Below are 25,844 nucleotides of genomic sequence, written 5' to 3' on the forward strand. Positions count from 1 at the left end.
GAAATATGTCCAGGTCACAGAGCTAGAATGTGGATATAAAAAGATGCACACAGGCAAATTATGTAAAATTTGTCACATGTTAGACTCTTTCCTCCTCAACTGTGTGCAGTTGGAACCAAGAGTGATAACATTTATGTGCTCACCCTGCAGGCCTAGGTGACCCAGATGTACTCCGCATAGAGCTTTCCACTCGAGGGCTAGCCACTTCAGGAGGCTGAGGAGGAATGAGGGTTTTCCGAACTGCCATTCTGAAAGAGACCAGACAAACCCAGAAAACAACAGTCCGAGGGCATTAAAGGATAAGAAGTAAATATTTGCTAGGCATAACTATGGCAAAATAAAAACACTACATTTGCTAGGCATTTTTTAAAATGGTTTTTAAAATTTTATCCAAATACTATAGATATGTTATTGAAAATGCCGAATTGCACTAAAAAGCTTTTAACAAAACACAGGTCCCCTCCATCTCTCCCCATTTCCTGCCCATCTCTCTCCAGGAAGCAACCACTGTGACTCTTTTAGCTGCTGCTTCGACCACGCCACATCTCCTTTCTACTTATTATCAAACTTAACATCCGTATTAAGTGTTCCCGATCACTGTTGTGTTTACATGTTTATGTTGACCTGAGAAAAAGTTCCTGGAAGTCAAGTGAAAGAAAGGTGACCAAGTTAGCGTCACTGTGCCATCCAGTAGAGGCCATGTGTGGCTCAGATGGGAACCAGCGGGCTCAGCAATGTGGAAGCTGTAAGTGTGACATGGGCAGTGTCGGCAGAGTGCTGGAAGCAAATGCCAGATGAGTGGGCTGAGAGAAAATGGCTTGAACCAGAATACACCATTTTGCAAAGCCTAATTAATGGATCCAGACAGTGATCACCAAGTCTGCTGACATCTCAAAATGGGGGACTACCAGACATTTTAATTTATAAACTGGTCTTGCCAAAAATAAAAAATAATAAAAAAAGAATCTATTCAAGCTTTAGATTCAAGTAACAAGAGACAACGTGGTGGGGACAAGAACAGCAAAACCAAACTACAGGGGTAGTGGGCTAAATTGATATCCAAGTCCTAATCCCTGTACCTGTGAATGTAATAGAGTCTTTGTGAGTGTAATTTAGTTAGAGATCTCAAGGTTAAGATCTTTCTGGTGTGGAGGGTAGACCCTAAATCCAATGACTGGTATCCTTATCACGGAAAGGAGAGATATTTGAGACAGAGAGACACAGGAAAGGTCATGTGAATACAGAAGAAGAGACTGGCGTGATATTCCCACAGCCAAAGGATTGCCAATAGCCACCAGAAGTTAGCAAGGAGGCATGGAATGGATTTTCCCTGGTGCATACACAAGGGAACACCCTGCTGACATCCTGATTTTAGATTTCTAGCCATCAGAACTGTGAGGGTAAGTTTTTTTTTTAAAGATTTGATTTTTATTTATTTTTGAGAGAGAGAGAGAGAAAGAGACAGAAGGCACAAATGAGTGAGGGACAGAGAGAGAGAGAGAGAGAAGTGGGGCTCAAGCTCACCCAAAGTAGGGCTCAAGCTTACCCGATGTGGGACTTGAATTCATGAACCGTGAGATCATGACCTGAGCTGAAGTCAGATGCTTAATGACTGAGCCTCCCAGGCGCCCTAAAAGATTTATTTTTAAGCAATCTCTACACTCAACATGGGGCTCGAACTCACAACCCTGAGATCAAGAGTTGCATGCTCCACCGACTGAGCCAGCCAGGCACCTCTGTGAGAATAAATTTCTGTTGTTTTAAGCCACCAGATTTGTGGTAATTTGTTATAGCAGTTCTAAGAAACACAAAGGGGATGTAACTGACAAAACCCTGGGAAAGACAGGGAAGGAGAGGAAAAAGTTTACAGGACAAAAGACCAAGTTTCTTCAACAAATAAATCGCAAGGAAAAAAGAGATGAATGAAATCTATATATAGAAGAGCCTTAGGAGACATATCAACTAAATACAATGTGGGCACCTTATCAGAATACTGATTCAAATAAGTTAAAACAAAAAAGTTGTGACCTCTGAGACCCCTAGAGATTTGAACTAGATATTTGATATTATGAGGTTATACTTTTTCATAAGTATCTCTCAATAGACACATGCCGAAATGTATACAAATGAGAAGATGTACTATTTAGGATTTGCTTCAAAATAATATAGTAGAAGGGGGTGGGTAGGCATCTAGATTAAACATAATTGATTGGCCATGAGGTGATAAGCTGATAACTGAAATTGAATGATGGGTATAACATTCATATGTTCAAAATTTTGTTACGTTTAAAGTTTCCCATAATAAAAAGTAAGACATAAGACCAATTCCACTAACTACCCCCGCAGAAAACGAAGAAAACAATTAAACATAGTGAGATACACCACTCTATATCCACAGACTAACCAAACTTAAAGAGTGTCAACAACAAGTGCCGGTGATGATGAATGCGATGACCCCCCTCCCTCCCTGCCTGCTTGGAGCATACGTAGGTACCTACCAGAGTTGCACATAAAGCATAGCCTACAACCCAGCCAATCCCCTCCTAGGTATGTAACAAATACATTTAGCTATGTGTCAAAGGTCATGCACAAAAATGTTCAGGATAACATATGGCCCCAAACTGGAAACAACCCAAACATCCATGGATAAACTATGGTACTGTTATTTAATGGCATCTCACATAGCAATAAAAATACTACAATCACATACAATTAACGTGGATGAACTAAACAAAGGGAAGGAAGATGGAGTCATACAAAAACACGTAATATATGAGTCAACACAAATGCCACAAGAAGCAAAGCAAGTCAACAAGGTCAAAAGATAAACTGCTTAATTCCCTTTGGGAGAAAGTATTGGTAGTATTCTGTTTCTTGCCTAGATAGTGGTTGCATGCTGTGTTCACTCGGTGCTAAATTACCCCATACCTGCATTATCTATGCAGTTTTCTATACCTCAGTGAAAACGTGGAGAGAGAAAGAAACTGGAAGAAAAAATGGAGTTAGCAAACTCCTTTATTTTCTTTGGAAATAGGAGCAAAAAAACCCGTGAGAGCATATTTTTGCTTTCTATGTGAAGGAAACACCAGCGAGAACACACTGGTAAACAGGTGAGAGGGAGGAGAGCTACAGCACTGTTCTCAGCAGGCTAGAAAGGCAGCGGTCAGGGGCTCCAGAGCGAAGGGCTAAGAGTCTGTCCACAGTAAAAGATGAGATGAGTAGAGTGTGGGATACAGATGCCGGCAGGTAGGGAGATTGAAAGCTAGAGTTGTTCTCTTTTGGGTGTTCCCATTTTTCTCAAAAAAGTAGGGATCAAGTTCATTAGCTGGTAGTGAACATGGGTAAGGAAGTGTGGGAGTTCTGAGAGGAACAGGGGGCAACTGTCCAGGAGAGTGGCTTAGGACAGCATCCTATGCTGTTCTTCAAGATCCTAGTGGAGGTCTCTGAGGTTAAGCAAGGCCAGTCAACACGGTTGTTTACCCCACCACAATCTGCTGCGCAAATTCAGCAGAAAGTTGGATTTGACTCTGGTTTTGACAAAGTGAAGAGGGGTGCAAGGAAGTGGGGGCCATATGCAAGGAAGTGATTGCAGCAGACCCCAAAAACTGAGTCAAGGAGAGGAGAGAAAGGTCATGAAAGGGGGTAGCATCAACGGGTGGAAGGCTCCCTGGTGGGTAGTGTGCTCACCACTGCTGGTGAGGTGGGAAGACAGAAGGTAGGCTGTGGGACACCGGAGGACAGAAGAAAAGGTCAAGGAAGGCTTGTGCTTGTGGGTTTGTGCTGATGGATGGGGGAAGACGGAGAGGCATTTAAGCAACTGAGAAATCAGAGACCTGGGATATCATTTCAGACAGAATGACAGCCAGATGTTAGGTACCTTCTGAAGGACATACAAACATACCCCCAAATTGAACTGGAATCTGATCTTGAGCTGCTCTGACCAACAAGGTAGTCTCTGGCCATACGGGGCTACTAAGTACTTGGAATGATGGGCAAGTGCAACCAGGAGCAAAATTTATACCGGTATTTCATTTAAATAATTTGAATTTAAAACTGATATTTGATTCAGTTATTAGAAAACTTTTCAGTGGGCCTGGAATGACTTGGCTATGTGAAAGTATACTCTTCAAGTGCAAATTTTATGAAATCTGAATACAAACTGAGTGCTTTCGAAGAGGGATGGCTTGAAAGTGGCAGTGAGGCACCAAGAGGACATGGACCCCAGCACCAGGAGGATCAGGAAGAGAGACAGCCATTACTTTGGGGAGAGTGCAGGAGTCGAGATCCTGAGGAAGAGCCAAGTTCCACTTAAAGAAGGCAGACACACTCAAAGAGGAAGGAATTCCGATGATGACAACTCAGCTATGGGGGCACAGCAGAAAGGTTAAAGGGAGGTAGCCAAGTGGAGGAGAAGGGGGCAGATCTTTTTGTCTCCAGGGTTGTGAGATTTCAACATGTTTATCTAAGTGCCAGTTTAAAAAAAGTTTTTTTTAACGTTTATTCATTTTTTGGTAGAGACAGAGAGTGAGTGGGTGAGGGGCAGAGAGAGGGAGACACAGAATCAGAAGCAGGCTCCAGACTCTGAACTGACAGCACAGAGCCCAACACGGGGCTTGAACTCACGGACCGTGAGATCATGACCTGAGCTGAAGTCGGACGCTTAACTGACTGAGCCACCCAGGCGCCCCTCTCAGTGCTGGTTTATTAACACGCACTGCATCTACTTGTGCTGGGCATGTTGCGGTTCTTTAAATCAGGAAACTCATGCCCTTTAGGTTTGGAAATTTTCTAGGAGTTATTTTTTAAGTGATCTTCCTCCTTTTCTCAGATCTCTCACTGAAACAACATTACTTGGGAGGCGGGATCTCCTGAGCTGATTCTTTGATTTTCTTGCCTTTCCTCTTCTATCTTATTTTTGTGTTCTTATTTTTCAATCTACTTTTGAGAGATTTCCTCAACTATACTTTTTAAGTTTTTTTTTTTTTAAGTTTATTTATTTTGAGAAAGAGAGAGAACAGGGGAAAGGAAGGGCAGAGAGAGAGAGAGGGAGTGACAGAATCCCAAGCAGGCTCTGCACTGTTAGCAGAGCTGGATGAGGGGCTCGAACTCACAAACCGTGAGATCATGACCTGATCATGACCTGATAAGTCAGATGCTTAACTGACTGAGCCATCCAGGCACTCCTGTATTTTTTTTTTTTTTTTTTTTTCCAATTTTAAGTAGGCTCCACGCTGGGTGTGGAGCCCAAATGCAGGGCTTGAACTCACAACCCTGAGATCAAGACCTGAACTGAGATCAAGTTGGACCCTTAACGGACTTAGCCACCAAAGAGCTCCTCCTCAACTATATTTTCCAACTCCTCTGAGTTCAATTTCTGCTGTTGTAGTTTAAATTTCAGGACACACTCTTTTGTTCTCTAAATGTTCCTTTTCGATAGCACTGCCTTCTTGTTGCACAGATACATCTTTTTTTGTCCTTTGAAGACAGCATTCAGTTTTGGTCTTTATTTGCTTTCACTTTTTGTTTTTGTTCTCCTTGCCTTGCTTTATGTTCCAAGCTGCGTTTTTCAGTATGTCTAGTGGTTTGCCAGAAGGCCCTCAGAAACCTGCTTGGATGTGTGTTCATGATTAGGAACAGGGGACTAACGTTGGCTGGAAGCTCTGAGCTCATGGAAGAACTTGTCTACTTTAAATTTCACGTAAGGGGGATCTGATTCCTGACCTTAGGAAACCCCTAGTGCTGGTATCTGCATCTTTTCCCTTCGGCTGGACAAGCCCAGAAAGAAAGTGGAGTCAACATCTCACTTTTTGTCAACAGCGTTCAACTGCCAGGGTTCTGCCGGCTAACCTGGAGTGTTAAACTCTCCAGGTGCATGCTGGGGTTGGGAAGGGCAGTGCACTGCAAAGTATGGGTAGGGAAGGGGATGCAGGGCTCTGATCCTCTCAAACACATTTCAACCCTGCTTCTGTTTAACCCAGTCTTCTATTCTCTCCTCATTCTTGTGTGTTTATATCTTTCTAAAAAGCCTCTTTGCTAAAAGTTCTATGGGGTTTTGAGAGGATAAGAAATTTAGAAGTGCATGTTCAACCTGCCATGTTTAGTACAAGCTTTGCCCTGCATTTTCATTGATAAAGCTCCTTTGCCACAGACTGATTTATCCTTAAAAGAGAGTCTGGTCTAGGCAAAGCTCCACACGTCAGGAAACCCTGTATGGACCCAGCAGCTTATGTTCTCACTATGCTTTAACCTTTATAATCTTTTGTAGACACACATCAGCTCAGTGCAGCCACAGAAACTCTGCTCTATGAAGTGTGACTGCCCATCTCCCACCTCCCAAGTTTTCAAGTTAAGTTTCAGAGCACAGCACATACTTTCCTGCCCATCACCCACCAACTCAGGTTCTATGGCAACACAGTACACTTCTGCTGCTGAATAGGACCCTTACTTAACACACCTGGGAAACTGCTTGTCCTGAACAACAATGCATGCTGGCTGATGAGGAAAAAAAAAAACAAAAATGCAGTACACATTAATGTGCTTACCTAGACAAGCCTGAAGGGTCTGTTAGAAGCGACTTAGGGAGTCTAGGATTAAACTCCACAAAATAGAGAGAACTCCTAAAGTAGTATGCAATGGCTGTTTATAAACTAACCCCCCACAGACTCCTGGATTCTTACTGTCCCACAGTCTGGGCTTGGCAAGGCTCTACTGAACAAGCCTGGGGTGAGGTTATTTTGAGAGAGATTAAAAATGTCACAGAAGATGAGAGATTTAGAGTTTGCTACCAGCACAATAGAGAGCCTAATGTTTCTACCAATTATACTCAGAACTAGAGGTGTCATGTGGCACTACTGGATCTACCTACCCATCCGTGGCGGGCTTCTTCCGGAGGATACTTGGCCGGGGGGACGAGCCCTGGGCGGGAGCGTTGGTGCTAGCACTCTGGCTGTGGGTCTGCACCACAGTTGTTGCTGCTGGAGCAGCACTGAATGGACTGCTAATAGGGTTGGCTACAATTGTGGCTCCATCCGCCAATACCACTGCTGGAGGACAGGGAGAGGGCAGAAGAGAACAATGAAGAAAGGGAAACAAAAGCGAACATTACTAAAATGTCACGTAAGGCAAAAACAATTAGACCACCAGAATTAGAGTACCCGTGTTATAACTGATCAACTTCAAGAAAGTAAGGTTTAGAGCACAATGTTCATCTGCCTAAAAGCAGATGGCAAAGTGGGAGGTTACTAAGTCTATTGATGCATGATCAGTAACAACTTCTCTTTGCTTTGGAATCATAATTACTAATGAATCAGATAAAATACATAAAGTACATAGTAGACTTCAAGAAATGGTCTCCTACAATTCTTGTGAAATACCATTGCCTCTCAACCCCTAAAAATGATACCAACATTCCAGTCCACTTTAATTTTACAACTTTACATACAACTCGGAAGAAACAGCAGAATGAGAACACTGTGGAAAGATGAATCGGCTCTCTCAACTTTACAGAGTGCTTCCTAACATGTGCAAATGCATATTAGGCTGTTTGTATATATAGTTTCTAATGTTTACAATGACCCTGACAGATAAGTTCTAGGCAATGTTATAAGGAGGAAACTAAGGCACAGAGAAATTACTTTAAACCACCAAGCCAGCAAGAGGCAGAACCAGGATTTTAAACAATTTTTTTTTAAAGTTTATTTTTTTTGAGAGAGACAGACAGACAGACAGACACCAACGGAGAGAGGGAGACAGAGAATCCCAAGCAGGCTCCACACTGTCAGCACAGAGCCTGATGCAGGGCTTGAACTTATGAACTGCAAGATCATGACCTGAGCTGAAACCAAGAGTTGGACACTTAACCATCTGAGCCACTGAGGTGCCCCAGAACCAGGATTTTAAACCCAGTATATCTCTTTCTTCCACACCAACCTCCCTGCAAAAAACTCAAATTACCTGAAGTCTTTCCTTCAGGCTGAGGCTGCTGAGTACCCATTGGAGCAGGCTGGAGTCCCTGTGTGCTGATTGGGGTTGCTGAGTGAATTCCTTGTGTGCCCATTGGTGCCGGCTGTATTCCTGGAGTCCCGATGGGGGCTGGCTGTATCCCCTGTGTACTGATAGGTGCTGGCTGGATCCCTTGGATATGTCGAGCATGAGAAGCATCCACGGTCATCAACTGCATGGGGTTTAGGTGGACTGTGGATGCCACCCCAACGCCAGTCTGGGCTGTGATGGCAGAGTTTGGAGCCTGAGCAGAAACTGAAAATGAGACAGGAAGTGACTATAAGAATGTTAGCTCTGATTGGACATAGTCCACATAAAGAGAAAAACACTAAAATGAAAACAGAATTTTCCACTGTAAAATTTCTAAATCCTGTTTTTTTTTTTTAAAGTTTATTTATTTAGTTTGAGAAAGCAAGAGCAAATGAGGGAGGGCCAGAGAGAGAGGGAGAGAGAGAATCCCAAGCAGGCAGGGAGCTCGATCCCACAAACCCTGAGAACATGACCTGAGCCTAAATCAACAATCAGATGCTTAACTGACTAAGCCACTCAGATGCTCCCAAATTCTGTTGTTTTTTGGTTTTTTTAAAAGCACTACATAAAGCTCTATACATTGGAGTTTCCCCCCTCATTTCCTATCAATTTGATTTGATCTTGCTGCAGGTAACTACTAGAAATAGCATTAAAAGCAGGAAAGGCAATCATCCATTAAGTTCCAAACATGAGCTAGGGAACTGTGCTAAATAATTAAAATAAACCTTCTGAAATACATCTGTAGCTCCCAGGTCAAGAATCTTTGCTTTAATTGACAGAACCACCATCACAAGCATTTCTGATAAACAGTAGTTATGAATTTTAAATTCCATATATCCACTGAAGAGAGAGAAAACAAGCAAGTTTCCTTTCTTTTCTATCACGTATAATAAGAACAAACTCTGTAACATAAAAATGAAAACAACAGCATTCCCAGGAAACCACAGAGAAGGGATTTTTCACGTTTTGTGAAAAGAAAAATACAAAAGATGTTTCTTCTCTGGAGTGCCTGGGTGGCTCATGGTTGAGCATCTGACTCTTGATTTTGGCTCAGGTCATGATCTCACGGTTCGTGAGTTCAAGCTCCACACTGGGTCAGCACAGAGCCTGCTTGGGATTCTCTCTCTCCCTCTCTCTGCCCCTCCTCCCCCCACATGCCCTCTCTGTCTCAAAATAAAACATAAAAAAAAAAGATGTTTCTTCTCAGTCATCAAAACAATCCCGAAAAAAATATATGCACCCTGTGTTCATTGAAACATTATTTATTATAGCCAAGATATAGAAACAAACCTAAGGTTCCATTGACAGATAAGTGGGTAAATAAAATGTGATATCTATATCTACACACACACACACACACACACATACACACACAATTATTTAGCCTTAAAAAGGAATGAAACCTTGCCATCTGTGACAACATGGGTGGACCCTGAGAATATTAAGCTAAGTGAAATAAGTCAGACAAAAACAGAAAAAAACTTGCTATGATGTCACTTGCACGTGGAATCTAAAAACAAACAAAACCAAACCGAATTCACAGATATGAAGAACAGATTGGTGGTTGCCAGAGGCAGGGAATGTAGGGTGGGAGACATATGTGAAGGAGTCAAAAGTACAAACTTCCAGTTATAAAATAAATAAGTCACAAGGATGTAACGCACAGCATGGTGACTAGAGTCAATACTACGTTGTACACTGGAAGTTACTAGGAGGGTAGGTCTTTAAGTTCTCCTCACAACAAACAATAATCTGTAATTATTTGAGGTGATAGATGTTAATTAATTAGACTTATTATGGTGCTCATTTCATAAATACACAAATATCAAATCATCACATGTTGTACACCTGAAACTAAGATAATGTCATGTCAATTATACACCAATTAAAAAAAGGAAACAATGTAATTTAAGTTCTATAAACTACAGACTGGTTAAAAAGAGATTATTATTATGAATGAGAAAATCACAGCAAAATGTTAGGACGTATAAATTTATAATCATTGCTATATTGCAATTCTTCCTTTGCTGTAAAAGAAAGAAGAAAAAATCAACACCCACCAAATTATTAGTTTCTTCTTGAGAAGTGAGTGAACCTTTGTTGTTTCTGTTCAGTGACGGCTGTGGTCTCCTGCCTGAACATGCAGTCCAGTCACCACCCCAACCCTTTCAAGGGCTGATCTCATTCCACGTGCAGCATCCTCACTCACACTACACTCCTGCCCACACCAAACCACTCTGTTCCGAGAGCATATTCTGTGCACTTTCTTCACAGACAGAAAAGTGCTTTCCCCCAGTCCCACCGTGGCTCTGTGCTACTCATTCTGAGAGATGCTTTCCAAATGTCACTTCTTTTAGGAAGTCACTCCTGACCTCTAAGCCTACCCTCTCAAAGTAGAAATAACCTTAGCTCAGAAGCAGCCTGGCTTTGCTCAAGCCTTTTTTGTTGGGATTAGCACATTCTCTCCAGTAATGGTTCTTCATGTCTTATCTCCCCATGTGGCTCTAAGCTTGATCAAAGTAAGATGTTTAAGAGTCAACTTTAAAAATAGAGCCTAGAATAGGACTTTACATACAACAATAGGGTTCAATAAATATTTGTGAAATTAACGCATGAATGAATAAATGAATGAAATGGAAAACATCTCTACAACAAGTGAAATTTCAGGAACAATTTGAGATGGATCAATTACTTACAGAGTATATAGATTATGTGTATATATTCATAATTACATATTTGTATCTACACCTAATAACTAAATAACCAAAAAGATTCTATCTTTATACACAACCAGAGCCCACGAACAACTAGTCTAATCTATCATAAACTACGTATTACAGTAATCTCATATTTTGCAAGATCGGAGGCTATTATACACAAATTTTCCTGTCCTCTTTCTGATTTGGAAACATCTGCTTTATAATCATTTACAAAGGAGCCACTTGAAAACACGATATTGTAAGCTGGTTAATAAATCATTCCTTCAGCTGTGTCCATCCATGCAAAGATCCACATGTCTGAGAAATAATATATTACCCCTCCTGTGGACCAACAATGACAGCACTGATACTGGAAGAAGTAAGTGCTGTTGACTGGACTACTCATTTTTCTGTGTTTGTATCCATTAGGAGTACTGCAGTGGTAAAAGAAGACACTTGGAAAAATAATAATGTAGAGAAACAGATGGTTGGCAGGATCCCCAATACTTCTGACAGTCCTCTTCTGATGGATGTTTACAAATAAACATTTATATAAAATGATAGTGTCTGCAGAGATGGTTCTAGCTCAAGAGGGACTCTGCATGTCCTTTACAGTTGGACAGCATTCAGAAAAATACATATTGGTCATGAGTTATCTTTTCCAGAAAGGCAACCATGACTGCACTGTTACAGAAGTATCAACTGGCTGAGGTAGATGAAGAAACTTTAAGTGTTGTTACTAATGGAGACTTAAGAATTCTCAGCATTAAATGTAACACACACACACACACACACACACACACACACACGTGAAGTTTACTTAACTGTCAACGCGATTCTACCATACTTTTTGCATCCTACTTTTTTTTTTAACGTTTGTTTTTGAGAGAGAGAGAGAAAGAGAGAAAGAACAAGCAGGGGAGGGGCAGAGAGAGAGAGGGAGACACAGAATCTGAAGCAGGCTCCAGGCTCCGAGCTATCAGCACAGAGCCTGATGTAGGGCTCAAACTCACGAACCATGAGATCATGACCTGAGCCGAAGTCAGACCCTTAACCGAGTGAGTCACCCAGGCACCCCAGGTAAGTTTCACTTTTTAAACATTTTTTTAAATTCAAACATATTTGAGAGAGAGAGAGAGAGAGAGAGAGAGAAAGCGTGAGAGGGGTAGAGGGGCAAAGAGAGAGAATCTTAAGCAGGTTCCACGCTCAGTATAGAGCCCAACATGGGGCTTGATCCCATGACCCCATGGATTATGACCTGAGCCAAAAGCAAGAGCCAGACACTGAACTGAAGCCATCCAGGCACCCCAGGGTATGTTTTGTTCTTAAAGCGCATCTCAAATCAGATACTGACTTCAATTTTTATCAGGTAAGTTTTTATCAAAAATATTTCATTTGTATTTTGATTCAATATAATCTACAGTTTTGAAACAGTAGTTTCATGATCACTAAATTGTTCCAAACATATTCAAAATATCTCTAATTTTCATTAAGTAAAACAGAAAAAAATCAGTTTTTCATTTGTGCTGGGTCCCCATTCAAGTGCTCAATGGCTCCATGTAGCCCTGGCTGCAGTCCCGGGTCACACAGTAGAAAGGCAACACCCACAGTCTGGTCTCTTATGCCTAAAGCAAGCTGAGGGTCTCATGCGAAAAGAAAACACAAACCCTGAGGATTAAGTATTATTTTTTCTGGATTAGCAAAAAGAACACTATTTACAAGTGAGGATGGTGAGTGTTGAGCATAACTGGACTGATATTACAAACACAACAGATATCCCACAAAACAACAGAAGCTCCATAAAAGTACAGCTTTTACCATTTTAACCATACTGCCATTTTAAGATGAACTGTTAACATAATTATCCTCAAGGTGGGATAAAACCATGCAAATACACTAATAAGCAGCAACTTTTTTATAGATCACACAGATGTGATCTAAAACCTTAAAGCCTGAGATTATCACCTTATCTGAATCTGAAAAGAGAAGGTGGAGTAAGAAAACCCATTCTAGAAATACTCACTCGGCAACTTTCACTTCATTGCTTACAAAAATCGGCAAGTTAAAAGTCCCCTAGCAGGGCTTGTACCTGGATACTGTCGGATGGTGGACACAGAGCTGGTGATTGGGGTGTACGTGTGCGCAGCCAGTGGGTATGCAGAAGGTGGGTATGTTGGCAAAAAGTACTGGAACTGAACGGGAACAGACGGTCTATAGGTGGAAGACAGATAATATGAGCCAAAATGGATCTATTTTCTTCTTCACTTTCAAATGATCCTATCCCCCAGATCATCTTCATACCCTTATATGCCATACCGACATTTCCCCAATTGTGTACCAAATAAACTGTCAGATCAAAGGACACACACCAAGAGAGTAAGATTTTTAAAAATACATGGGTACTATAAATAACCATTATCAACAAACATAAAAATGTACACAGAGTACTAATTACCAAAACTGACTCAAAAGAAAAACTCACAATCAAAGGTTTGCTCAGCTCAATTCCATTTGAAAGACTCTTAAGTTCAGACTGTTTTTACTGGAAATCTTGTCAAACACACATAATACAGATAACCCCAAACTTCTACAGACTGATTCAGAGACGAGAAAAAGAAGAAACAAGATCTAACTTACTTTTTTTTTAGCTTAATGTAGTCCTGATACCAAAACTGGACAGGGAGAATAGTAGAAAAGATAAACAAATCTCGCTCTCTACATCAATACAAAAATTTCTAAATAAAACTCAATAGAGTACTATGTAAAATAAAATACATCATGATCAAATAAGGTTTATCACAGGAAGAATGACCCACTATCAGAATTTCTACTACTGTTTTAGATGCTATTAAAAAATTAAGAGGACAATCATTTGAAGTATCACAAAAGATACACAAAAAATATTTAATAGAAACTAAGATAACACTAAATGTTAACTAGAATAGAATTAAAAAAATACTCCCCCTCCAAATTTTAATCGCGTTCAATACTTATTCATGATATAAATACCTAAAAAATAGGAATAGGAAAAAACTTGGTTCCTCAATCTGAAAATAGCATCTACCAAAATCTATAATGAAATTTCACAAGAATTCCCATTCAGGTGAGGAATAAGTTAAGAATGTTCACTATCTCTGCTCTATTCAACACCACATTGGAAGCTCTAGTTAATGAGAAAAAAATAGGTATGTGAAATGGAAATGAAAAAAATCCCTCATACACCTACATACGAAATCCAAGAGAATCTACCAGTTTTAGAGCTAACAGATGTGTTTAGCAAGGTGAATGGGACAGAAGACCAACATATTAAAACCTATAAAAGCATTCCTACACACAAGAACACACAGTCCTCAAACAAGAACACTTAAAAATGATCTAATTCTGAAATTACTTCATAAGTACTGTATGTACCAGCTTCTCACTGGGGAAGAAGAGATACAAATACGGAATGGCGGAAGAAATGGGGTCGAACTAGAAGTATCAAGTGTACTAAAGAGTTTTTACATCACATACTTCCTATTTCTGTCTGCTAAAAGGGTCTGTCATTACAATCCAGTAGCAATGAACAGAGCTACGGCCTAGATCCAGATTTCTAAATGATGAAAAGGAGCCAGGTCTCCCTGGGGAAATGGGAGATGCCAGGGCTCAGACACTATTGAGGAGCGTGGAGTATCTTGTTACAGTGGAAAGTAAGGAAGGGCTAGAATGTATGGGACATGACAAAACCCACAGGAACTGGTCTCAAGAAGCTCCCAGAGAAAATCTGAGCATCAAAACAGAGGACAGCAAAGGATTATAATAGTGAATAGACCAAATCCATGAGCGCATGCTGATTTAAAAAAATAAGATGCACAACAAAACAAATAAATGGGTGTAAATAAGAGAAAACTTATTTACCTAAGAATGCCAACTGACAAATGTGGAAGAAATGACTTGGAAAAAGTCACTTTTTTGCAACCATCATACTGCAAGCATCAAGTGATTCAGCCAAGCATCAACAGATGCTAACACCACTGAGACGAAGTTTACTGAGGAGCAGGGTATTTACAGTCTCAAAGTATTTCCACACGGATCAGTGGTTTACAAAGGAGAAAAATATACCTTTATGGAAAAATCTGGCAACCACCACCTTCATTACATAACCAGCATTGCCATGGCTAATGGTGAGACACAAGGGCGTCATAAGCTCTCTGCTGCGGTGACAGTGAGAAGAATGCATCACCTAAGTGGTATTTGCTCCAAAAATGCATAACCTGAATCTAATGATGAAGAAAGTATCCAACAAGCCCAAACTGAAGAACGTTCTACAAAAACAACTGGCCTGTCCATAGTCTTAAAAAATGTCACTGAACGGGAATGGAAGACTAAAGAATCATTTTGGGTAATTGCACTGTGGTTATGAGAAGGTCTCTGTTCTTTGGGGCTGAAAAGGAAAGTACTTAGGGAGAAAGGGTCACGATGCTGCAATCCATACGGTCAGACTGCCTGAAAATAAATCAAACACAGAAACACACCAAACAAAAAAAGCAGATACTAGCAGAACATCTATCAAAAGGAGAATAGCTAAATAAACACAGCACATTTTCACAAAATGAAAAAATAAATTGTACAACATATTATTTTCAGGAGCAAATTTGAAAATAAGTGTATATATACTATATTGTGAGACATTTTGTTACTGAAAAATCAAACCAACTAATGACACAATGGGGCAGTGTAACCAGCACATTCCCTCCTACCTATTGTCACTTCGGGTTTCCATGGCCACAGGATTTGGAGAGGCCCGATGACCTGAAATGGGAATCAGGCTACTCCTCTCCGCAGGGTAATCAGGCTGGATCCGAGGAGAAGTGTGTGTGATCTGCTGAGGCACCACCTTAGCTACAAATGCAAAATCCAATCACATTACCTCTCATATGCTTTTATTGGCATGCCAAAACATTCTTGGCCAGCAACAATCTTAAGAATGCAAACAGTAATAAGAAGCCTGGCTTTTTAGTTTTCATAATAAAAGAAGAGGAGTACATAAAATTCAACTGAATTATTTCAATCCAATACTCCACTGATACGTTCATATATTTATTTGTCAAAAAGGGTTCAACATCATCAGTACTTTAACAAAAATACCAGTAATCAGGTCCTTTCCCCTGGACCTGGCTTCTTGGAGGCCTTTTTTTTAAAAGGAGAAAAAATTTTAATTAGGAAAAAAAAAATCAAAATTTTGAATACAGACATGGCAAAGATCTTAGCTTCTACTTAGCAGAGAGAGAGGGAGGGAGAGACAAACAGAATCCCATGCAGACTCTGCACTAACAACACAGAGCCTTGATGTGGGGCTTGAACTCACAAACCGTGAGATCATGACCTGAGCCAAAACCAAGAGTCAGATGCTCAACTGACTGAGCCACCCAAGCGCCCTGATAATCACTTTATTTCTTAGGTCCTCTGAACATCTTGTGATTTTACATAATGCTTTCGTTTTTGAAAGAAATGCATAATGCTCTCTTTTTTTGTGAGAGACAGCGCGCACATGTGAGAGAGAGAGAGAGAGAGAAAGAGAGAGCGAGTGAGCGAGCAGGGGAAGAGCAGAAAAAGAGGGAGAGACAGCATCCCAAGCAAGCTCCGTGCTGTCAGTATAGAGCCTGACTTGGGGCTCAAACTCACGAACCATGAGATCATGACCTGAGCCAAGACTGAGTTGGATGCTTAGTTGACTGAGCCACCCAGGCGCCCCTCCGTAATGCTTTACAGCAAAATCAAGATGACTACATACGGTTTTCAAATCTAATGTGAGGCTCAAAGTTTGTTCTCCTCTAGTATTTGCAATCAAGTTTTGTTTAGACGGTACAGCTGAACTGGGACCTACTTTAGTGTTCTTACAGATCTGTTAATTCTATGTGAGGGAATTTGGAAAGGAGAGCTGCAGGCTACATCAGAGAGACAGAAGGACAGCTACCATCCGTGTGAGACCCAAGTCACAGCAGTGACTGGCACATAAACACTGGTGACGAGGATGATGCCACTACATTATCCAAAGTGCAGCGCACTGAACACCGACAGTAAGCAGCACAAACCCACCACGATCCCCAGCTATTTCCCAAGGGAGGCAGCTGGAGAAATTTCTGCAGGAGGATACTGGAATGCCCAGTTCAACCACTGATGATGACATCTAATGGCTACTGAATGGAGAAGCTGGCATGACACATCTTCCACTGGTGGTAAGGAGACGGGGAGCAACCAAGCCTTGTTTTCCCACTGTGCCCATAAAAGGTAGGAGAAAAGAATGCTTCCAATAGGAATACAGTTGTCATTAGGCAGAGCAGCTAACCACTGGTTGGTAAACCATACACACACCCATAAATTTATTGCTGTACCTTTGTTTCTAATTAAAAAAAGCTACAAGGGCCCCTGGGAGGCTCAGTTGGTTAGGGTTCATCTTTGGCTCAGGTCATGATTTCACGGTTCATGGGTTTGAGTGCTGCATTGGGCTCTGTGCTGACAGCTCAGAGCCTGAGGCCTGCTTCAGATTCTGTGTCTCCATTCCTCTCTGCCCCTCCCCCCCCACTCTCTCTCAAAAATAAACATTCAAAAAATTAAAATAAGCCACATATTATCAATTATCTAAAACCCAAAACACAACAAAACAAAAAAAAACACCCAAACACTTCAGGAAAAACATAATGCAAAAATCATAAGTTGAACATAATGCCACCTCCAAAGAGAATCCCTGGTTTTCTGAATGCTGTGATCATCCGATTCTGCTTTTTATAATTCCAACACCTCTGTCATATGTAGGCCAGAGCATGGAGAAAATAAAGACAGTATTCTACTGGAAATGAGCACTCCTTAAAGGCAGAAACTGTGCTCATGGTTAATTAGGCTTTTTTCCCCGACTCAACACATTTCTATTAGTAAAAATGGTTGAATTCAGTATTTAATCTCACCTGGAGAAAGCAAGTGTTACTTAGAAAAAGCTGCTTAAGTGATTTTAATATATCCCCTAAAACCCTACTTGAAAACCAATGCTGTAGGGTTAATATCAGGTTTCCTTTCTCAACTGAGGTACCTCTGCACAGGGGTCATCTAGTAATGTAACAGGAAAGTATTTGGCTTACCGTAAAACAGGAAAAGAAAACTAGAATATGAGCCTAGTGGGACTTAGACGAAATCAGTCACATTAAGTAGCAGATGTTAAATCTGGACACTTCTGTCAAATGGTTTTCTTATCTAGAATTTACGAAATGGCTAAAAATCAAAGATTAAATAGCTGGGAGATGTAGAATACTGCCCTGTAACTTAAGACAGGTAAAAAGTTAATTGTTTTAGCCAAATGAATGCACATATTTCTTTCTCCTGGTACTCTGAGTTTACTTCCACAGTGTGACCGCTTGGGAAGATACAGTGACATTAACAGGAACTAATGTCTAAATAACTCTTTACAGAAAGGATTCAAGATGAAACCAGAGAGCCCCTATAGGGCACACTGTCCTCTCTTTACTGGTCTAACTTTCTTCGTAGCTATAGATATGCTAGTGAGGCTCTTGACTATAAAGATGGCAAGAATAAACCTGGATCTGTTGTTACAGTGCTGAGGAGACACAATCAGAAAATGGTGTGAGGTGACAATATGGAATAAGCAACGTTCATTTCCAATAAAAGTGTGTCAATGCTAAAATCATACCCTCCGAACTTCTTTTCAAAGGAGGGAATTAAATTCAGAGGGGTGTGAAAGAAGTATGGTCTCTCCAATGCCAAGATGCAGTGAGCAGTAACGTGAGAAAGAGGCAGTAGCAGTGTTTTTTCACTGCTAAAAGCCTACTGTGGGACTTACTACCAAGTTAAGGACTGGTGTGGCCAAATTATCTAAGGGAGGGGGAAGGACTTCCTGGGTCCCACCATCATTCCGGAAAAGTGTCCTCCAAGTTTTCCCAGAGGGATGTGAAGCTGTCTGACGTGGGAAGGAAGAAAGGAAGGAATCACAGAGGGAAGGAACACTGGAATGTAGCAGTAGGGAAGCCATTCTTCCGTGTCTGCTCACCAGACTTCTGGCAGGTAAGTATGTCAGTGTGTCATCTCACAGAAAGCACTCTTCCAAAAGTTTATGAAAAACATGGCAGCTGTCCCATGTCTCTGGGAATAAACAGTAAAATGACATGCTTAATTTCATACAACCAAATCAAAGCTAACCCTGGAAACTAAACCTGGGGCAGTGCTCTGCCTCACAGGTCAGTCTCTGCTTTGGAAGCTGTGACAGTGAGACCTCAGCCCCCAGGACAGGTGTTGGCAGCCTGTGGGCAACTCCTGCCTGATGCTGGTTCTGTATGGCCCATGGGCTGTACATGGGTTCATACTTTGTCATGGTGGGGCGGGGAGGGCAGAAATCAAAAGAAGAACATTTCATGACACATGAAAATTATATGAAATCCAAATTTCTGTGTCCATAAAAAGACTGAACTATAGTCACACTCATTTATTTGTTTACATATTATCCACAACTCAGCAGTTGTGACACAGACCTATGAAGCTTGCAAAGCCTAAAATATTTATAATCTGGCGCTACACAGAAAGACGCTCGATCCTTGCTCTTAATGATTAAAGTTTGGCTGCCAGAAATGTTTCAAAGATTTTTTCTTCTTCTTTTTTAAAAATTTCTTTAATGTTTATTTTTGAGAGAAAGTGAGAAAGAGCATGAGCGGGAGAGGGACAGAGAAAGAGGGAGACACAGAATCTGAAGCAGGCTCCAGGCTCCAAGCTGTTAGCAGAGAGCCTAATGCGGAGCTCGAACCCACAAACCATGAGACTGTGACCTGAGCCAAAGTCAGACGCTTAACCGACTAAGCCACCCAGGTGTCCCTCATAGATCTGCTTCTTAATATTCAAGGCATATACAAATTTAAAAGGGGAACAAACAAAGCTTAGAAGAAATTTTATGACGGTTGTGAAGTATCTTGAGGTACCAGTCAGATGAGAACCTAAGGTAATCAACTTGAGGGTTATCACCCTTCCTGCTGTGCATCATCCAGAGATTTTTCCTAAACAATCCAGCCGTGTACAAGTTCTCTTCATTCCAGATCCGTGCTTCTTTCCTGTTTTTCCTGTGAATCTTGTCTATGTCTGTGAAGTTAACTTATTTCTTAATAGGTACACACAGAAGAGGTAAAGTCTGATGAATGAGGAAGTCAAAGTTGTGTTAAAATAATGTTTACTTTGAGCTCTCAAACATTATTATCCTCTTTTTCCCCCTTACTCTCAATGCCAAATCTGTATGACAAAGACATTTAAGAGTTAAATTCAGCATTGCCTTGAAAATCAACAACAATAATTAGAAAGAAAAAAAAAAACCCTACCAATACTAGCCTTGTATATGAAGACCTGGTCAGAGGGGCAGAAAAATCCCTTTCAAGCTCTGTGTGAAGGTTGCAGGACACTTACCGACTGGGATGTTTGAGGTGGTCACAGCGGTAGCATGGGACGAATGTGAGGGCATTGTCATGGTAACAATTGTACTTGTGGGAGCTTGTGTGTGTGACACAGAGCCTGAAATTGGAGAAAAAAAACCTTTTCAACAATGATCTCTTTACACACATTACAGATTCTCCAAAACCTGACAAAAGGTCTTAGGAAAAGATAAGAAAATTCTTCTAGCCTATTCGTTTCCTCTGACTGAAGCTGAGAAATGAAAAATTAACTCAACACTTAAGACTCACACTTCCCTAGCAGGAGAGCAGGGCTGCCAACTTACCGGCTGTAGTCGCTGAAGGAATGGTGTTGGTTGCCAAAATAGGTGCTACTGTGGCCGCAGCCACTGGTGTACCGGTGCTGAAGATAGTTTTCTGGCGGGGGGAGATCCACAACACAGTTATAAACAAGAACAGCTCAACCTCAATGCAGTTAAAAGCAATTGCTGCCTTCCATACTGCGAGGTTCTTATCAAGTTTTGCACAACTCTGGTTTTAACCCACAGCCTACATGGGTGGTTTTGCCTCTGGTTTTACCTGAGCCATGGTGTGAAGCTGCTGTTTTGGAGTCCCTAATGCAGGATGAGATGGCAGTGTGATTCTTGTTGTTACATCCCGTGACTGGGCAGGACGCTGAATGCTAATTGCTGCAGATGGTGGATGCTGGATAGACAAAGTTGGCCGACTGAAAAGGGAAGAAAAGACATTGTGACTTCTAACTTGCCTCTAGACTTGATGCAGGCAGTCAAGGCCATTTATTGTCTTTTTTTTTTTTTTAATGTTATTTTTGAGAGAGAGACAGTGTGAGCAGGGGAAGGGCAGAGAAAGAGAGGGAGACACAGAATCCAAAGCAAGCTTCAGGCTCTGAGCTGTCAGCACAGAGCCCAATGTGGGGCTGGAACTCGAATCGCCAGATCATGACCTGAGCCAAAGTTGGATGCCCAATTGACTGAGCCACCCAGGAGATTCCATTTACTATCTTGTACTAGACCACTGTCATACAGTTGTATTTTTTGTAGGTCTGTAAAGTGTACAGATGAACCTAGGACGTAAATGGCCTGTTAAGTTTCTCTCCTGAAAGTCCCATAAACCTCATTTCCAAAGGTATCAATATGCACCATGAACCAAATCAATTAATTCTTAGTCCTTCTCAGCACTCTTAGTGTAGCTAATCAACACTCTAGGACAATCTTAGGTAAGCATTATTATAATCAATACACTTCACTCTGCGGACAAAACTGGAGATACACACTAAGGTTTTCACGTTATGAGGGAGGATTACAGACAACTTCGATTAACAGCAGCCTATGTCAGGGCCCTTAAAGCACTGACCTGCTCCCAATTTTGTATTATTCCTTTCCATGTCATTCCTTAAAGTGTTAGTTATGAGTGCCTAATGATGAAAGGGATATCCACACAGAGAGCAGGTCAAATTAACTGGCAATAAGCTATTGAAATTCCAACAGTGGCAGGAGAACTTGACATTATAACAAAGTTGGCATCTCAAGTCAGAGGGGGAAGAATGGACTACTTGATAATAAATGATGCTGGGAAGACTAGGTAGCCATTTGGAAAAAATAAAATTGGATCCCTGCTTCACATATTACACCAGGATACATAGGAAAAGGATCAAAGATTTTATAAGAAATTTAAAAAAAGCATGTGGAAAAAAAAAAAAGAATTCTTTCATAACTTTGGAGTGGAAGAGAGTTTTTTAACTACTAGAAGCTTTGAAAATCCAAAACTTATAAAAAGATCAATAAATTTTACTCTGTGAACAAATAAGCAAACCTACATAGAGCAAAACACACTATAAACATAGTCAAAAGAGTCATAAATGAAAGTGTGATCTTTATATACTAAGATCTCCTTGTAGTCAATGAGAAAAATAATTCCCCAAAAGAAAACAAGCAAGGGATATGCATAGCCAGTTCCGTTTCACTAACGGAAAATGCAAACGGCCCCTTAATAAAGAAAAGACGCTCGCCCCCACTCATAGGAAGAGAAATACAATTTAAAATACACTGAGACATCACTGTTCACCTATCAGAATGGCCAAAAAAATCCCCCAAATGGATACTATTGTTCAAGGTGCAAGGAAACAGACACTTCTTTTTTTCAATATATGAAGTTTATTGTCAAATTGGTTTCCATACAACACCCAGTGCTCATACCGAAAGGTGCCCTCCTCAATACCCATCACCCACCCTCCCCACCCTCCCACCCCCCATCAACCCTCAGTTTGTTCTCAGTTTTTAAGAGTCTCTTATGCTTTGGCTCTTTCCCACTCTAACCTCCTTTTTTTTTTTCCTTCCCCTCCCCCATGGGTTTCTGTTAAGTTTCTCAGGATCCACGTAAGAGTGAAACCATATGGTATCTGTCTTTCTCTGTATGGCTTATTTCACTTAGCATAATACTCTCCAGTTCCATCCATGTTGCTACAAAGGGACATATTTCATTCTTTCTCATTGCCACGTAGTACTCCATTGTGTATATAAACCACAATTTCTTTATCCATTAATCAGTTGATGGACATTTAGGCTCTTTCCATAATTTGGCTATTGTTGAGAGTGCTGCTATAAACATTGGGGTACAAGTGCCCCTATGCATCAGCACTCCTGTATCCCTTGGGTAAATTCCTAGCAGTGCTATTGCTGGGTCATAGGGTAGGTCTATTTTTAATTTTTTGAGGAACCTCCACACTGTTTTCCAGAGTGGCTGCACCAGTTTGCATTCCCACCAACAGTGCAAGAGGGTTCCCGTTTCTCCACATCCTCTCCAGCATCTATAGTCTCCTGATTTGTTCATTTTGGCCACTCTGACTGGCGTGAGGTGATATCTGAGTGTGGTTTTGATTTGTATTTCCCTGATGAGGAGTGACGTTGAGCATCTTTTCATGTGCCTGGAAACAGACACTTCTTAAACATTCTGGATGGAGTATAAACTGGTATAAACCCTAAGGAAGGCAATTAGTAGATATCAAAATTATAACTGTATATAATTGCTGATTACTTTTGGGAATCTATCTATACTTTGGGAATATAGATATTCTTGCACACGTTATTGACTGCAGTATTACTTATGATAGGAAAAGTATTGGAAACAACCTCAAACCCATTCATACATACAATGGCTCACTATACTGCTACTAAGAGAACAATGAAACGGTCTATGAATGTGGGAAACTTTTGATGTATATTCCTATATGAAAAGAAAGAGAATCTATGAGTTAATTTTTGGTTAAAAAGGACAGAAGTAAGAACTGCATGTGAATCTGACTATATATATTTTATTTACATATTTATTTTTTGGGAGAGCGCAAGCAGGGAGGGGCAGAAAGAGGGGGCAGAGGATCTGAAGCAGGCTTTGCGCTGATAGGCTGACAGCAGCGAGCCTGATGTGGGGCTTGAACTCCTGAACTGGGAGATCATGACCTGAGCCAAAGTCGGGTGCTCAACCAACTGAGCTACCCAGGTGCCCCTGAATCTGACCATATTTAAGAAACCCTGGAAGGATAGCCAGTAAGTTATTATCAGGTAATTTAGAAAAGCAAAGGGAAAGGAACATAGGATCTTGGTGGACGGGGGACAGATGAGAGAACAACACTCCTTACTACACATATTTTTTTATGCTTTTGTATTATGAAAACATGTGACTACAAATTAAAAAGAAGTTGGTAAGTTGAGCTGTAAGGGTAGACTTGATTGGGACTGTATATATCTAAAAAAATTTTTTTAATGTTTATTTATTTTTGAAAGAGAGAGAAAGAGAGAGAAAGAACATGAGCAGGGGAGGGACAGAGAGGGAGACACAGAATCCAAAGCAGATTCCAGGCTCTGAGCTGTCAGCACAGCTGGGGCTTGAACTCATGAATTGTGAGATTATGACCTGAGCTGAAGTCAGACACTCAACCAACTGAGCCAGCCAGGTGCCCCGGGACTGCATGTATCTAAACTAAGCAATGGTTAATTTCATCATAAGAATCCTGTCTCAAAATTCTTAAAAAACAGACATGGGGGATATTAGTGTATAAAGTGTTAAAACTGAATGAAGGATGGTTTTCTTTCTGAAAAGAAAACTAAATGCCTATCATTTGAGTTTAAAGGAAAGCTGAAACGACTGGCCACAAACACAACTATGCAACTTGGTAGAACTCACTGAAGAGAAAGCCTACTACCGGAGACTGGATTTTCATGTTTGGATTTTTGTTTTTTCCAGGATGAGCCATTTCCCCAAACCCATTCCCTATGTTCACCCAAGATGTAAAGGACCCCAAAAGATTTCCTCTTAAGTGACTCTCATGTTCTCAAGCCAGAAAAAAAAAACTAGAAACATAAAAACCTGGATAGTCCTAAAAAGTCTTTTGGTCATTCATTTCAAGCCTTTATTATGCCTCTTCTGTTAGTCATCTAAAAAAGGGTGGGAATGAGAAATGGATATTCTCTTGATAATTTAAATGACCACTTTGAGATTTTGTTTCTGTTTCATTTTCTCTCTCCATTATTATGGTAGAATCCAATTTTTTTTATAAGTCATAGAGCCCAAAAGTTATATCCAGAAACACAAAGAAGAAATATACAAGCTGTGCCTATTTCACAGCCTGGTTAGTCACCACCGGAGAAATGGCACGCTGGTGGGAATATTGGACTAGATTAGCACATACATGGTAGACCAATTCTGACCAGGATGTAGAGATCCACACTGCGCAAGATACCACATTGCAAACCGAAGTACTTCTGTGGCTCCTAACATTACCAACGATGACCATTTGGACCCACTGTCCTGAGGGTCCAAATGCGGGCTGCAGGGTCAGATGTTTGGTACAATCTCTGCTGAATCTGCCTAAAGATATTATTCTTGATGCAGCAAGTGGAGACTCAGTCCTTGCTCAAATTAACAGGATTCTGAACACCACTGGTCCAGTGAATGAACAGTAATTATGACTTTGTTTTACAGCCTGGATTCTTCCCTACGTGGCTTTCACACCCTCTTCGAAGGTGACTTTAGAATAACCTGAGAAGAGCAGATATTTGGGGACACAGACCACCTGCATAAACTTGTTGCTCCAGCTATCAGGACGTCTCTGCAGCTTTATCAGGTAAAAATCCATTTGGAGACTGGATTTTTTAATGTTTACTTTTGAGAGAGAGGGGTGAGAAGCGGCAAAGAAGGAAGGAGACACAGAATCCAAAGCAGGCTCCAGGCTCTGAGCTGTCAGCTTAGAGCCTAATGTGGGGCTTAAACTCACATGACCTGAGCCGAAGTTAGACACTTAACTGAGTGAGCCACCCAGGCGCCCTGGAGACTGGATTTTTAATAGTTGACAACATAATGTGCTGAATACAGCGTCACATAAGATACCTGCTCCTAGCATTTATAATGAAAACCATTCAGAGAGATACATGTATATATAATTAAAATAAGGACAAATTTTAGGATGGATGAACTTAATTATAAAAGTAATTCTGAAAAACCTCATAACAAAGAATAACGCCAACATTTGGATAACTGGGAAAGGGTCTCCTCAATTCACCTTGAATGCATTGACATTTAAGAGGTCCAGCACATGCAAAAAATACCCAAAAAAGAATATCTGTATTAAGGATTCAAATATGGTTTTAAGTGGTTTTGAAAGCATAGACTATAGTGTATAGTA

The 25,844-nt window shown here is 40.8% G+C and overlaps 1 protein-coding gene across 10 annotated transcripts in view; it reads right to left on the reverse strand.

Annotated features, from left to right (window-relative positions):
* The window catches only part of SAP130 (Sin3A associated protein 130), a 79,936-nt gene that overhangs the window by 30,553 nt on the left and 23,539 nt on the right, over nucleotides 1–25,844 (reverse strand). For 6 of the 10 annotated variants that reach the window (XM_019469485.2, XM_019469490.2, XM_019469493.2 and 3 more), the window contains 8 exons: nucleotides 20,726–20,873; nucleotides 20,473–20,563; nucleotides 20,163–20,267; nucleotides 15,470–15,611; nucleotides 12,820–12,941; nucleotides 7,954–8,256; nucleotides 6,866–7,043; nucleotides 144–248 (listed from right to left, as the gene is read on the reverse strand). In XM_019469485.2, the coding sequence (XP_019325030.1) occupies nucleotides 144–248; nucleotides 6,866–7,043; nucleotides 7,954–8,256; nucleotides 12,820–12,941; nucleotides 15,470–15,611; nucleotides 20,163–20,267; nucleotides 20,473–20,563; nucleotides 20,726–20,873 (1,194 nt within the window). The remainder of the gene's footprint in view (nucleotides 1–143; nucleotides 249–6,865; nucleotides 7,044–7,953; nucleotides 8,257–12,819; nucleotides 12,942–15,469; nucleotides 15,612–20,162; nucleotides 20,268–20,472; nucleotides 20,564–20,725; nucleotides 20,874–25,844) is intronic. The other 4 variants (XM_019469484.2, XM_019469488.2, XM_019469486.2 and 1 more) reach the window with 4 other exon arrangements.

Source organism: Panthera pardus, unplaced genomic scaffold (genome assembly GCF_024362965.1).
Source record: "Panthera pardus isolate Hobbes unplaced genomic scaffold, ASM2436296v1 HiC_scaffold_10, whole genome shotgun sequence".
NCBI classification, from domain to species: Eukaryota; Metazoa; Chordata; class Mammalia; order Carnivora; family Felidae; genus Panthera; species Panthera pardus.